This window comes from Berghia stephanieae, chromosome 3 (assembly GCF_034508935.2).
Source record: "Berghia stephanieae isolate SIO BIC M18660-M18661 chromosome 3, UCSD_Bste_1.3, whole genome shotgun sequence".
Lineage (NCBI taxonomy): Eukaryota > Metazoa > Mollusca > Gastropoda > Nudibranchia > Aeolidiidae > Berghia > Berghia stephanieae.
The window spans coordinates 4,754,282-4,767,404 of record NC_088362.1 but is presented as its reverse complement, the minus strand read 5'-3'; the positions used below and the strand labels follow the sequence as shown (position 1 = coordinate 4,767,404).

The 13,123-nt window shown below is 35.7% G+C and overlaps 1 protein-coding gene across 1 annotated transcript in view; it reads left to right on the top strand.

The window, feature by feature from the left end:
• The first annotated feature begins 1,041 nt into the window (after positions 1-1,041).
• The window catches only part of LOC144967053 (toll-interacting protein-like), a 12,140-nt gene continuing 58 nt past the window's right edge, over positions 1,042-13,123 (top strand). The window contains exons 1-8 of the mRNA XM_078903837.1: positions 1,042-1,166; positions 2,952-3,116; positions 5,079-5,212; positions 5,785-5,833; positions 7,271-7,423; positions 8,025-8,103; positions 9,441-9,529; positions 10,376-13,123. The exon at positions 10,376-13,123 is cut by the window's right edge and continues 58 nt beyond it. Of these exons, the coding sequence (XP_078759963.1) occupies positions 1,092-1,166; positions 2,952-3,116; positions 5,079-5,212; positions 5,785-5,833; positions 7,271-7,423; positions 8,025-8,103; positions 9,441-9,529; positions 10,376-10,489 (858 nt within the window). The 5' untranslated portion in view covers positions 1,042-1,091 and the 3' untranslated portion in view covers positions 10,490-13,123. The remainder of the gene's footprint in view (positions 1,167-2,951; positions 3,117-5,078; positions 5,213-5,784; positions 5,834-7,270; positions 7,424-8,024; positions 8,104-9,440; positions 9,530-10,375) is intronic.

The window sequence follows — 13,123 nt, the reverse complement described above, 5'->3', positions numbered from 1 at the left end:
TACATTTATGTAAATTACTCACAACAAACCGGGGTGGAAATTGAATTCACTCAGTTTACAGCCTGTCATCATTATTGATTTTATTTTGATTCGTCTCTGTACACTTAAAAACTGTCAGGAGTGTATCTCAGATAAATCTAGAGTTTTCTAGAGCTTTTATATATCCACTAAAATGTGCTCAAAGCGCTTTACAAAGGGTGCCTAACCAACAGCAACACGTAACCTGTAGAACGAGACATAACGCATTTTAGGCGATATTACAATTTATTTCCGACAGAGACAACGGTGTTGATGATCAGGTACTCATTTTACACCTGAGTACGGTGAGAGAATGTGAGTAAAGAGTCTTTTCCAAGCACTCAACTATGCGCCGAGCGCGAGGCTCGAACCCAAGGCCTTCCGATCCTAAAGCGAGTGTCATACCACTAGACCACATAGCCGCAGATAGATACCTCAGTTGGTAAAGCAGTGGCATCACATGATAAATGCTAGTCTAAGGGACTGGTCGCAAACTTGAATAAAATCAAAGTACTTTTTCTTTTTCTGAGCGCCCCTCCCCTCTAACCACACAACAGCGACTTGGTAGCTGGATTCGTTAGATATGCCGGGAAGTAGTTTGCAATAGACTAGCGTCCTATCCAAAGAGTAGCAAGCATGCTGTTGTCCGTTCAACGCTTTAAAAAACCCCGGATAAACTCCAATTCCATGGGTTTTATGGTTCTGAAGGTTGTCTACCACGCTTCATGGTAGAATTGAAGCTAGTTTGAAGCTAGCAACATATTTCCCGCTAGATATAATAACAAATCAATAGGTCCAATAACTGCTGAGTTTTGTTTGTTTTTTTCTAACCCAGTCGAATAACTGCTGATTGGACAGTAGATAGAAATAAACCAGCTCTACCCGGATTCAAAACCGGTCATCTTAAGAACTATTGAACTATTATCTCTCTCTTCTTTATTAAAAAAAAAAAAAAATGTGTGGCGAAAAAGGCCATAGGACGAATTTGTCGAAATAGGACGAAATCTCTTGTGCGGAAAATAATATTGTGTAGGCCCACTGTGAAAACACGGAATCAATAATAGTCAACAATCATGGCGTCAACCAACGGAGTTTCGGGTTCGGATTCTTCAAGACCTACAGCAACAGCTGCTGAGCGGAGAAACCAGGTTAGTGTTTTCAAATCTAGGAATTATTTTCAGTTACAACTCGTGACAGGATTTGATTTTAAACTTAAGCTATTAGATATGATATAGCCAATATTAAGAGTTAAAGGAGCTCGTTGATGATGAGTCATTGGGAACGGATAAGTTCTGATTCTGACTGATAAGATTTCAAGATGTGAACGAATTATCGAGTCAGAGAGGTGGGGAAATTTTCATGGATTTGATTGGCGTAACAAAAAAACAAAACAAAACACGATCTAGTCAAGTTTCAGACGTGAAGGAAAATTGAAACGTTCAAAATCTCAACTCTCAGCCACACAAAAGTGAAAAGAAAATTCTTGGAAAACAATACGACAAATTGACAACAACAAAAGTAAAAGCATCGAGAGATGTGACACTGAATTCGAATGAAAAATAAAATAAAATAAAATAAAAAATAGCGAAAATAATCTGAAGCCTTAGGTGAGCTCAGAAAATAGCCTTCACATAAAAAAGTGGGACTGGGACCAGAGCCAGAGATTCATTTTCATACGATACTGATACTCTTTCTCATTGGAAATTGACACTTTCATTTTCAATTTAAAGCTCGGCTCCAGCCCACCCATTACAAAGACAAAAGGAGGCAGTCATTTCAGGAAAATCTGGATGCCTTCATATAAATAAAATTATATTTCATATTAGTATTAATATTTGGCTGGACTAAGAGAGTATAGAGAGTGATAGAATTGTACAATCCTACCTACTCCTACACAATTTTAAAATGGGGTTTTGTACTTTACTTCGGCTCGGAGCGAAATTGGAATCAACTCATCAACCTTAGGTATGATTTTAGTGGGAGTGTCACCAATACGCAAGTTTCAACAACTACTGGGCCATTCCATGTCAACAAGTTGCTCAAATTTTCGAAAATTGGGAATCACACCCCTTTTAATTTTCTTCAAACTTGGCTCAATTGAAGATACTCATGAGACATGAAGAAAACCAAATTTTCCGTTCAGGATATTTCAATTTATGAACTCAAAACATTCAAAATCAAATTGGTCACGGGTCCATTTTCGAGGGACTATACACTTTTCGAAGTGCTTATTCACAGTAGTACTACGAATAGTGATTTTCAAAGTAAAATCTCTATTCGCAGTAGTAGAAGCGCTCTCCCGTCTCTGAAAATTCATTTTGTCCCCTCACTGAATACAGCACTATATTTTCTTTTCAAAATGGTGGTGTTGTCGAATGGCTTGAAGTTTAATGAGAGTGTGGTTTGAGAAGGAAAGAGGGATGATTGTAACATTTTGTGTGACTGAGAATTGAGATTTTGAAAGTTTCAGTTTTTCCTTCCCTAGGACTAGCAACAAGAATTATTACCGTCTTTTCCAGAAGGTAGAGAGGATGCCCTTGCAACAAACCTGACACTGGGTGATAAAATGGTCTGGTTTGTAATGTAATGTAAAGCTAATCATGAGACAAGACAAATGTAATAATTGATATATCATCATCATCAAGTGCCAGGCCTGTTGCAGACATTGGCGATCATGTCCCTCCAACCATATCTGTCCTCAGATCTTCTCAATAGCTCGATTCCTGTTCCTCCTTCACCAATCCATCTGTTCAGATTGTCAATGTAATCTATCCTCTGTCTCCCTCTTCCTTTCTTCCCAGCAACTTTACCCGTAAGTACAATCTTTTCAATACTATTTTTCTGTAAATATGTCAGAGGAATTTTAACTGTCTTTTTCTGATGGTGTTTACCAAAGTTGGTCGCATTTATATATATATTTTTTTTATTTGCAGGTTATGCTCGGAGATCTTCCAGGTGATTTTCTACGTACAGGCGATGCACCAAGAACTCAGCTGCAGGAAGACGAGCGCATTGCTCATATTTTGCAAGCACAGCAACAAGCTGGAGTCAATGTGGCATCCAACATTGTCGGAAGGCTTAGCATATCTGTGGTACAGGTGAGCTCAGGGATTATACTTGACTTACTTGACTTTGACTTATGCCTCTTGGCTCCTGGCGGAGCATAGGGCTTCAACAGCACTCTTCCATCTTCTTCTGTCCTTGACATAGACCCTTGTCTTACTCAAGGTAAGATTGGAGACGCTCAAATCTTGATGAAGGCTTCTCCTCCACGTTCTGTTATGGACGACTTCCTCTTGCCCTGCAGGTTCCATTCGAGAGCCTGCTTGGTTATATTATAGGGCTCTTTCCGCAGGATATGGCCAACCCATTGCCACTTTCTGCATCTGACCTGGACATTCATTTGTTCTTGTCCAAAGGTCAGCATTTGGCACTTTGTCAAACCATTTCAACCTGAGTATTTGTCGAAGAAGTGATTATACTACATGTATCAACTATTTTGTCCACACATTATCACTAGTAGCAGTATGGTTCGGCTACACTTCTATGTTCAAGGTATCAATCCAGGTTCGGAAGTCATCATCGCATTTTTGATGGTTTCAAATCCCCCTTCCAGTTTTGTCTCTTGGCAATCTAGTACGAGGTGGTTTGCATCTTGTTGTGCTTGGTTGCACTTTGGGCATGGTGGTGATTCTTGGAGCCCCCATTTGTGCATGTTGGCAGCTGTTCTTGTATGTTTTACCGTAGTCTATTTGCAGCTACCCAGTATTTTCACGAGATAATTATCTCTTAGAACAGGAGCAGGATTGAGCAGTAGAATCTTCTAAAATTTTTATTATTGTTGTGGACTTGCTGACTCTTTGTAATAAAAAAAAGCTATAAATTTCAATCACCTTCACCGCTGCAGGATCTCATCATTAGTACAAGATGTGAAGAGAGTAGATATAGATACCAGAAGACAATAGAGTTCAGTAAAAATTTGGGTGGATGGGGATGGGAATTTAACCCAGGATCGACCTGAGATACACATTCCTCCCACCAGCATCAGTAACACACTTTATAGTCACCTGGAACAACTACAAAAGACGTCTAACTTCTACGTCATGGCACAAGACTGAAGGGCTAGAGCTCAGGTGGTTGCTGGTTCGGATAAGTAAGTAAGTAAGTAAGTAACCCAGGATCAGACTGGTATGGCTTCATTTTACCTGCCTGTCCATCTCACAACTTCTTCATGATACTTGTGGTGTTCACAATCACAACATTATCACATCCGCCATCCCTATCACAGTGTCATCAATCTTTCAGTATATGATCTCTCTCTTCCTAATGGAATTTTTGACCATTTTGGTGTGAAGAATTATTTTACTCGTTCCTATTTCCACTTGATATAGATTTTGTAAACACAAAAAGATTTTCAAGCAATCTGTCATATAAGCACTAGTAATGATGTTGAAATTTTTAAAAAATGATATCATGTATATATATAGATATCACCAGCAAGTTGAGTGGTCTGTTGTCTTTATCCTCAGTATCAGTCTATTAAAAATAAAAAAATAAATGAGGTAAAGACCACCATTTTGTTATATAAATAATCCTTTTTATTTTGCATCCTATAACTATATAACTGTTACAATATTTACCTTTAAGTGCAATGTACAAAAATATTCAAAATTATTTTGCGCATTTGTTAAACTAAGCTATGCACATTTATTTGATACAGGCTATGTTTTAATCAGTCAGAAGATCACAAGTTCTTGCTTCCCTTTCTTTGTTTTTATAAAATTGTTAATTCAATATATTTTGGACATATTTCTCTATAACAATATGATTTTTTTTTTTTTTTCGATGACTACTATGTTACAAGTGTGCATCTGTGTGAGTGTGTCTATGTCAATATTGTATTGATATAAATGTGTAACCAAATGACAAATTGCCACTTTTTTGAGGACAATAAAGATTTATTATTATTATTATTATTATTATTATTATTATTATTATTATTATTATTATTTTATTATTATTATTATCCATGTTTTTTTGTTTTGTTTTTTTCTTTTCAGGCAAAGCTAAATAAGAACTATGGCTTGACTAAGATGGATCCATACTGTCGCATTGGTGTCGGTCACACCGTGTTTGAGACACCTACAGCCTACAATGGAGCTAAAAATCCCTCCTGGAACAAAACTGTCACCACGTAATGCTTTATTTTTACTCATAAGATGAACTATAAATGATCTCTTAATGAAAACAGTAAAATTAAAATGAGCTTATATAGCGCAATATCCACTAAATGTGCTCATAGTGCTTTACAAGGGGTCCCTGGTCAACAGCAACATTTAACATGTAGGACGGGACATGACGCCTGTTAGGCGATATTACAAATTTTTGGACAAAGACAACGCTGTTAAAGGCCAGGTACTCATTTCACACCTGAGTACAGTGAGAGAATGTGAGTAAAGAGCATTTTCCAAGGACTCAACTATGCGCCGAGTGCGAGGCTTAAACCCAGGACCTTCCGATCCGAAAGCGAGTGTCATGAATGAAAATGGTATTCAGTTTCAAGATTTAATACTATTTGTAATAAAGCTACTTTTTAACAATAAATTCCATTGGCTTAAATCATTTGATCTAATGCAATGAAAGTGGTTCTGCTGTAATCAGTTTCAAGATTTAATACTATTTGTGATAAAACTACTTTTTAACAATAAATCCCATTGTTTAACTCTTTTGATCTAATGCGTCATATTTTATGCCCCTGATACACAGGTATCTTCCAATTGGTGTCGATTCCATGTACGTGGAGATATTTGACGAGGTAACAAGAAATGTTTTATATCTATTATTAATGTGCTACACGTCATATTGTATTTATTCGTACTATTGCATGCCTAGTTCGTTATTTGCCTGTTGTCAAACCTCCCAGAATATTTTAACAATTAAGAACATATAAAGATTTAATTTCTACTGTTGCCTTATAATTCTCGGTTCATTGTAATTAGATTCATTTAACAATATTTAACTCACTCAATCCTAGACGTTTTTGCTACTTTTCAAAATTGGAAAAAAATGTATTAAAAATGAGCACGTACATGGATGGTTTTATTCAACTATCATTAACAAGCAAAAACTAAAAACATTAGCGTTGATACCTGCCTATAATTTGTCTCAGAAAGATGTAATAAATAGGAATGGGGTAAAAGTAACCCGAATAGATTACGGATGTAGTCGGTGTTAGGGTTGAGTGAGTTAATGTGCTACACGTCATATTGTATTTATTCGTACTATTGCATGCCTAGTTCGTTATTTGCCTGTTGTCAAACCTCCCAGAATATTTTAACAATTAAGAACATATAAAGATTTAATTTCTACTGTTGCCTTATAATTCTCGGTTCATTGTAATTAAATTCATTTGATCAATATTTAACTCACACAATCCTAAAGATTTTTGTGACTTTTCAAAATTGGAAAAAATATATTAAAAATGAGCATGTACATGGATGGTTTTATTCAACCACCACTAACATGTAAAAACTAAAAACATTAGCTTTGATACTACACATGTAATAATGTGTCTCATAAAAATGTAATAAATAGGCATGGGGTAAAAGTAACCCCGGGTATACTACGGTTATAGTCGGTGTTAGGGTTGAGTGAGTTAAGTCAAAGTATAATATTATTTTAATGACAAAAAGGTTTGGATACTATGGAGTATGCAACAACAAGCTCAAATACCCAATTACCAAATGCCAAATAACATGATTGATAATACCAAAACATTGTAACCTAATGAATTCGATTGATATAACTTAAATTATAAGGCAACAGCAAAAAGTAAATTTTTCTTTTTTTTCTTAATTTTTAATCTTAATTCAAATTTTTTTTTAAAAAGGAAAAGAGATGAAAAGAATTTTAAAAAACAAACAAAAAAAATATTTTTTTACTGTGTGTGTAAGAGTATATTGGAAATCATTAGGCTTTCATAAATTTAATTTTCCTGTTTTAAAATATATCTAAATCTATGTAATAAACAGCGCTTGTTCAGGTTTAACAAGGGAACTTGAATTGTTGCCTTCTTACAAAAGCAACTTAAAACTGGCTTTTCTAAAGTACATTTGATAATTTTCTTCCTGTATTTTTCTATTTGCTCTGTCGTGCAGTAATTTATATTCCCAACCCGTATCTAATCCCTTCTCTCTGTTCTTCATAATCTCCGATAATAATGTATTGCATTTTTTGTTTTGATTTCATCCAGAGATCGTTTACAATGGATGACCGAATTGCCTGGTCACACATCAAGATTCCTGAACACGTCTTAAAGGGGGAGACATCGGACGAATGGCATCTCTTGACTGGAAGACTCGGTGAAGATAAGGAAGGGTGCATCAAGATTGTTCTTTCACTTGCAGTAAGGATTAGAAATGGATCATTGTACTATTTTCTTTATCCTTTTTATTTTTAACTTAAAATCTATGTGGAAATTATTTTTTTTACTCAGTTGAACAACGCTACATTTATTCTAATATATAATATTTTAGATTAACAATTTATAGATTAACAATTTATATGAAATAAGGTTAGTATTCATGATTTTAGAGTAATACAGATTTTTATAATAATAATAATAATAAATGTACATTTCTATAGTGCTTATGCCGAAGCTTCGAAGCACTTCACATTGACCATCCGTAAAAAAACATTACACACTGCAGATTCGGACTTACGAACAAAAGCTCACACGCATCCAATTGCATACACACACACTCACACACACACACATCCATATACACACTGTACATAAATATATTACTCACACACACACAAACACACACGTATATATATATCTCAAAATTCGGATTTAAAATATAATAATGTTTGTTTGGTTGGCTGTGGTGACATGTTGGAGACTGAGGCTTGAGAAGTCTATATGATTTCTATTTTGTTTTTTTCAACAGTCTGATTTTAATGACTAAAAACCCATCATCCTCTTGTATTTTTAAAAATTTTAGACTGCTCCTGTTGCAAGCCACATGTATACCTTCCCTCCAACAGTTCCTGTGATGATGCCTACGTATTACCCAGTGCCAGGTACGTTATTATGAAACTGTCTTTAAAATCTGCTGTAAGTTGTCTTTCAGAGCCATTAAGCCCATGGAGCTGGAGTTTATCCCAGCTTTTATAGCTAGCATGAAATGGACAATAGCAATTGCTCGCTACCCTTTGGATAGGATGCTCGTCTATCGCAAAATACTTTTTCAGTTTCGATATTTCTGGTTTTGCATGTGGTCTCATCAAATACACTTTTGAATTGATGAGAGAATAGCGAAGCACGATAGTGACATTGATGTGGTGACTGGAATGGTGTTTGTTTAAAGAGATGTATTACTAAATGAGGATGTTCGGTGTTGAATAACAGATTCATGCATAATACAAAGCAACTTAATATATTTATTTATAGATTTTTTGTTTATAATTGAAGAAGACTTTTATCTACTTTTAGCCAACTAAAATCAATTGAAAATGCAGTAAGAACCAGTGCTGATGGTTTTCCTCGGATCTGCGGAATTCCGCGATTTTGGAGTCCAGAGGTGGAATTTCCTCTTTTTTTAAATTACATTTTCTCGAAACAATGTGCTAGCAATGAGAGAGTTGATGTGTGGTGGAACACACAGGTGCAGTTTCCCACTCTCCAGAAGTTAGCTAGAGTATCAATGATAGTCTTATCATCTGAATAGCTCTAAAAGTGGGGTTTAGTGCAGTAGAAATGGGGCTTAAAGGCAACCGTTCAACATTTTCCTACTTTTTCACTTTTTGTCACCATCAGCACTGAAGAACTGGCCCTTTAATGATGGCTCATTACACATCGTTAATGACTTTTTGAAGAAGCTATAGATTTTTATTACAAGATGATCACAGCACAACTTTTAACGTGTACCACTGAAAATCATCAATTCCTCTTTATTTCGGGTGACAATGCAATAAATTTCTTTTCTCTTTTCCTGTCATGGACACAGTCTTGTTATGATGATTTTTTATGAAAAGGTTATGTAGAGAAAATAATGGTCCATTTACATCTTGTAATCTAAATCTATTGAAGCAGGCCAACTACATACATCATCTTGCATTTTTTCTGTTACTGCTGTATGTTGTGTTCTTAGATCATTTATTAATAAGAAGTTTTGTTCCAAGAATCAGCAAACCAACTTGTTACAGTAAAGAACATTTATTAAACAACATAACATAAGATACATGTGTACAGGATGACGGTTGGATACAGAATGAATCTCAACAAGCTAGTAACTAGAACAGACTCTAGTTGTGAACGACACTACATCAGATGGACGATACAAGTTACGATACTTGAATACAATAAGTTTCATTCACAACACTGTAATATAATTTAAAAACTAAATCTGTATCCAAAGGTGCAGTTATCCCACCCGTGCAGTACCCAATGCAACAACAGCCTCAGATGCCTGCAGGGCCCCTATTCACTGAGGACGATCTCAAGCAGGTGTGTACAGTTTTTGTCCTGCGTGTTCGATTTATTTGAAATTTGTTGAAAATTTGCATGATTTTCTGTATTACACGAAGTGAGTCGACGAAATGTTCCAGAAGACAATAGAGATTAAAATTGGAACCCACAACTCGACTATTATGGGGTTGCCAGGCATAGTTGTCGTAATGGTCCGGTCGGGTCTAGGGCTTGAATCTTCATTGCCTCAAAGCTTTTATTCTCTATTGTCTTCTGGCACTTTCTATTCTTCATTTGTGACCCTTTGCCTCAAAACGGTATTAAGTCGGGTTGTTTAGATGTTGAAAATTGAATTTATAACCAGAAATATCAGACTTGTGTTGTTTATATGATTTATTGAGGAGAATGGATACCATATTTTAGGGTACTAATGCCAACAATTTATATTTTTGACCAGTTTAACATTAAATTGGACTTTTAGAACTGTACAAGCCAATCCAGCCATGTAATTGAGCTTTATACAGCGCAATATCCACTAAATGTGCTCAAAGCGCTTTACAAGGGGTCCCTGGTCAACAGCAACATTTAACATGTAGGACGGGACATAACGCCTATTTGGCGATATTATAATTTTTCTGACAAAGACAATGCTGTTAACGGCCAGGTACTCATTTTACACCTGAGTACGGTGAGAGAATGTTAGTAAAGAGTCTTTTCCAAGGACTCAACTATGTGCCGAGCGCGAGGCTTGAACCCAGGACCTTCCGATCCGAAAGCGAGTGTCATATCACTAGACCACATAGCTGCACAAGTTACATTTCAATACTTTCTAGAGTTGATTTTTGACTAATTTAGATTCATTTTTATTTATTTATTCCCTATCAGGTGAAAGATATGTTCCCCAATATGGAAGAGGAAGTAGTGAAATCGGTATTGGAGGCAAACAACGGAAATAAAGATTCCACGATCAACTCATTACTGGCCATGAGTGCAGAGTAAAACAGTCACCGTTGATGGAAAGGCCACACTCGTGATGACAGCAACCCCATATCAAAATTTCTTCCTACATTTCCATTCTTATAATGTTTTACTTTTGATTCAGCTGATATTTATACTGATAGGCAAGGGTGCAAGAGTGCCGGCTACAGCGGGCCTGCTGGCCGATTGGATTACCGAAAAAAAACGTCGCCGGCTTTTTGCTATTTGAATTTGAATGATTTTTCATTTTGTTTATTTGTTTGTTTTTTTTTTCATTTTTTTTGGTTTAGGTCCCAACAATCGGGTCGGGTACGTCCATATGATTACGCGAAACTTTTGAATCACGATGCTACTGTGACCCGGAAGTGATAGTTATATTATTAAATTTGAACCGGAAGTTGATTAGAGAAGAAATGAAAGTTGACCCAGACAAAAACACAGCGTGTTTTTAAGTCCGTGAATCTTGCAGGCTTTTTCAGATTATATGTCTGGTCATAAGTAGACTTGCAGGCTTTTTGAGGTCCAGTTGCTTGCACCCATGCTGATAGGATAACATAGTGGAAACAATAATTTTACATTCTGTTATTTCAAATGCATACATAATGTGGAGATTAAAGCACTATGCCAGCTTTAATAAGATATTCTTTAAAAAATGATTACGAGACAGCAGTTTTTGTTTTGTTTTTGTTTTTGTATGTAAAGAATAAGGCCTTTCGTTTGTTCAAAAGAAATAACATGGGTCACATTTCTTCACAAAATGAAGTCTTGAGTGATGAAAATTACGTTTACAAACTTTTTTTTCTTCTTTTGATTTATATGTTTTTTTTTGCATACCATTTTGAAATAAGCATTGCTTGTAATATTCGTTGACGACTTGGGTTTTGATTAACAGAAAGGGCAACATTCAATTTTTTCTTTTCTTTAAAAATAAATATATTTCTTGTCTTTGCTGAATTCTGTCATTAGAACAGGTTTTAAATCCTGAAAAAAATGTAAAATACGCATACAGTTTTCAACATGACAAGTCTTCTTTAACGGATAATTTTAAAGGCAAGTTTTATATCATGCTTGACAATGTTCAATCCAGATGTGAATACAGAATTTTCCTACTTAATCAGTTAATTTTAGGGTGGGGTGAAATCTACACTTATTGAATAAACATAATATGTTTATTCACAGGCCATTTTGTTATTGATACATAACATCCTCATAAATTTTCCTGTGGAAAATGCGTATTAATTCGATGCTTTCATAGCTTCTAAAGGATTCTTGTAGGGTTGTCAATACTTGTAAATATTTATTATTGACTTTATCCCTTCAGACGTGTAATTTTGTTTATACATTATATTTTCCCCTCTCCCCCCGACCCCTTCATCCCCTCCCGTATTTGATACATGCAACTAGTACCACACAATTTCATGCATATTAACGTTTGCTTCCAGATTTAGATATTCAAGTTTCTTTTGGAGTAAACAAAGTATTTGATTTATTATAACAGTAGTGTGTTATTGATGGGATAAGTTAGATTCTTACTTTTTTTATTGCATCTCATGGAGGATGCACATTCTTATCCACAAAATACAATGATATAGATAGAACGAAGATGACGTCACTCAGTTGTTATTGTTTTTGCCATCACGTTTGTGAGTACTTCTCACTAAACTGAATGAAACAGACTATAAATGTTCATGCTTACACATAGTTTTGTGTGTTGGTCCATTATACTTCCGGATGGCAATGTTGTGAACTTCTTAGCCAAGCGCATACTATCTATAGTTTGCCATTTAAAATATTTTTTTTAAATCGACTGTAAAAGGATATTCTGATGTGATTGAGAGCAATGGCCAGATGTATGGCCATCATTTGTGTCAGCCAGCACTCAAAACAATACAATACTCACTGGATTCTAGTACTGCCTGGCTGGGTGGGGTTCCTGATCGATCTCTCATAGTGGGCAGGAGGTACTTACTGCATCCTCTATCCCCCTATAGCTGTTTTCCAAATTGCTTTCTGTCTTTTGTCTTGGAATGAGATTATTTGGTTTTGTCCTGGCCCTGGCCAGATACCCTGACTGGAGGAGGGAAGCATTCAAATATATAGTTAGTTTTGGGAGATGATATTTTTTCCCCTGTAAATCATATCTCTGTTATGTATTTTATTATTTTTTATTTTACATATATATATGCTTTATAGACATTTTAGTGTCTTCCTCTTATGGGGACCTGTGCTTGTGTCTGGATGAGACTTTTAGGTGATCTCAAGCTAAGTACACTGATAGTGTGCTCTTGGAATCTACTTCTGTTCCCTATTTAAACTAATTCCCCTGCGTCTTACTTTTTCTTGGGCTTTTAAATTGTAATTCTAGAACTTTCTACTATCCCATTTTCTTCCTTTTTACTGGCGCTGATATGACCTAAATGTGTTGCAAGCGCCATAAAACCCTTAAAAACAATCAAACTAGCACTGTCTATCTGAGGAGAAACCATAAAGCGTGCAGAAACCCGATGCTCATGGGAGGTAACACCTTATAATAATGTAGATAAAATTTGATCCCCTAGCCCCAGTGTGCCATATTGCAAGAGCATGCTGGTATTCTTCATCTTGTTCTAGAATTCAGTGAGTACAGTATTCTGTCAGGGTGATTTCAGACATTCA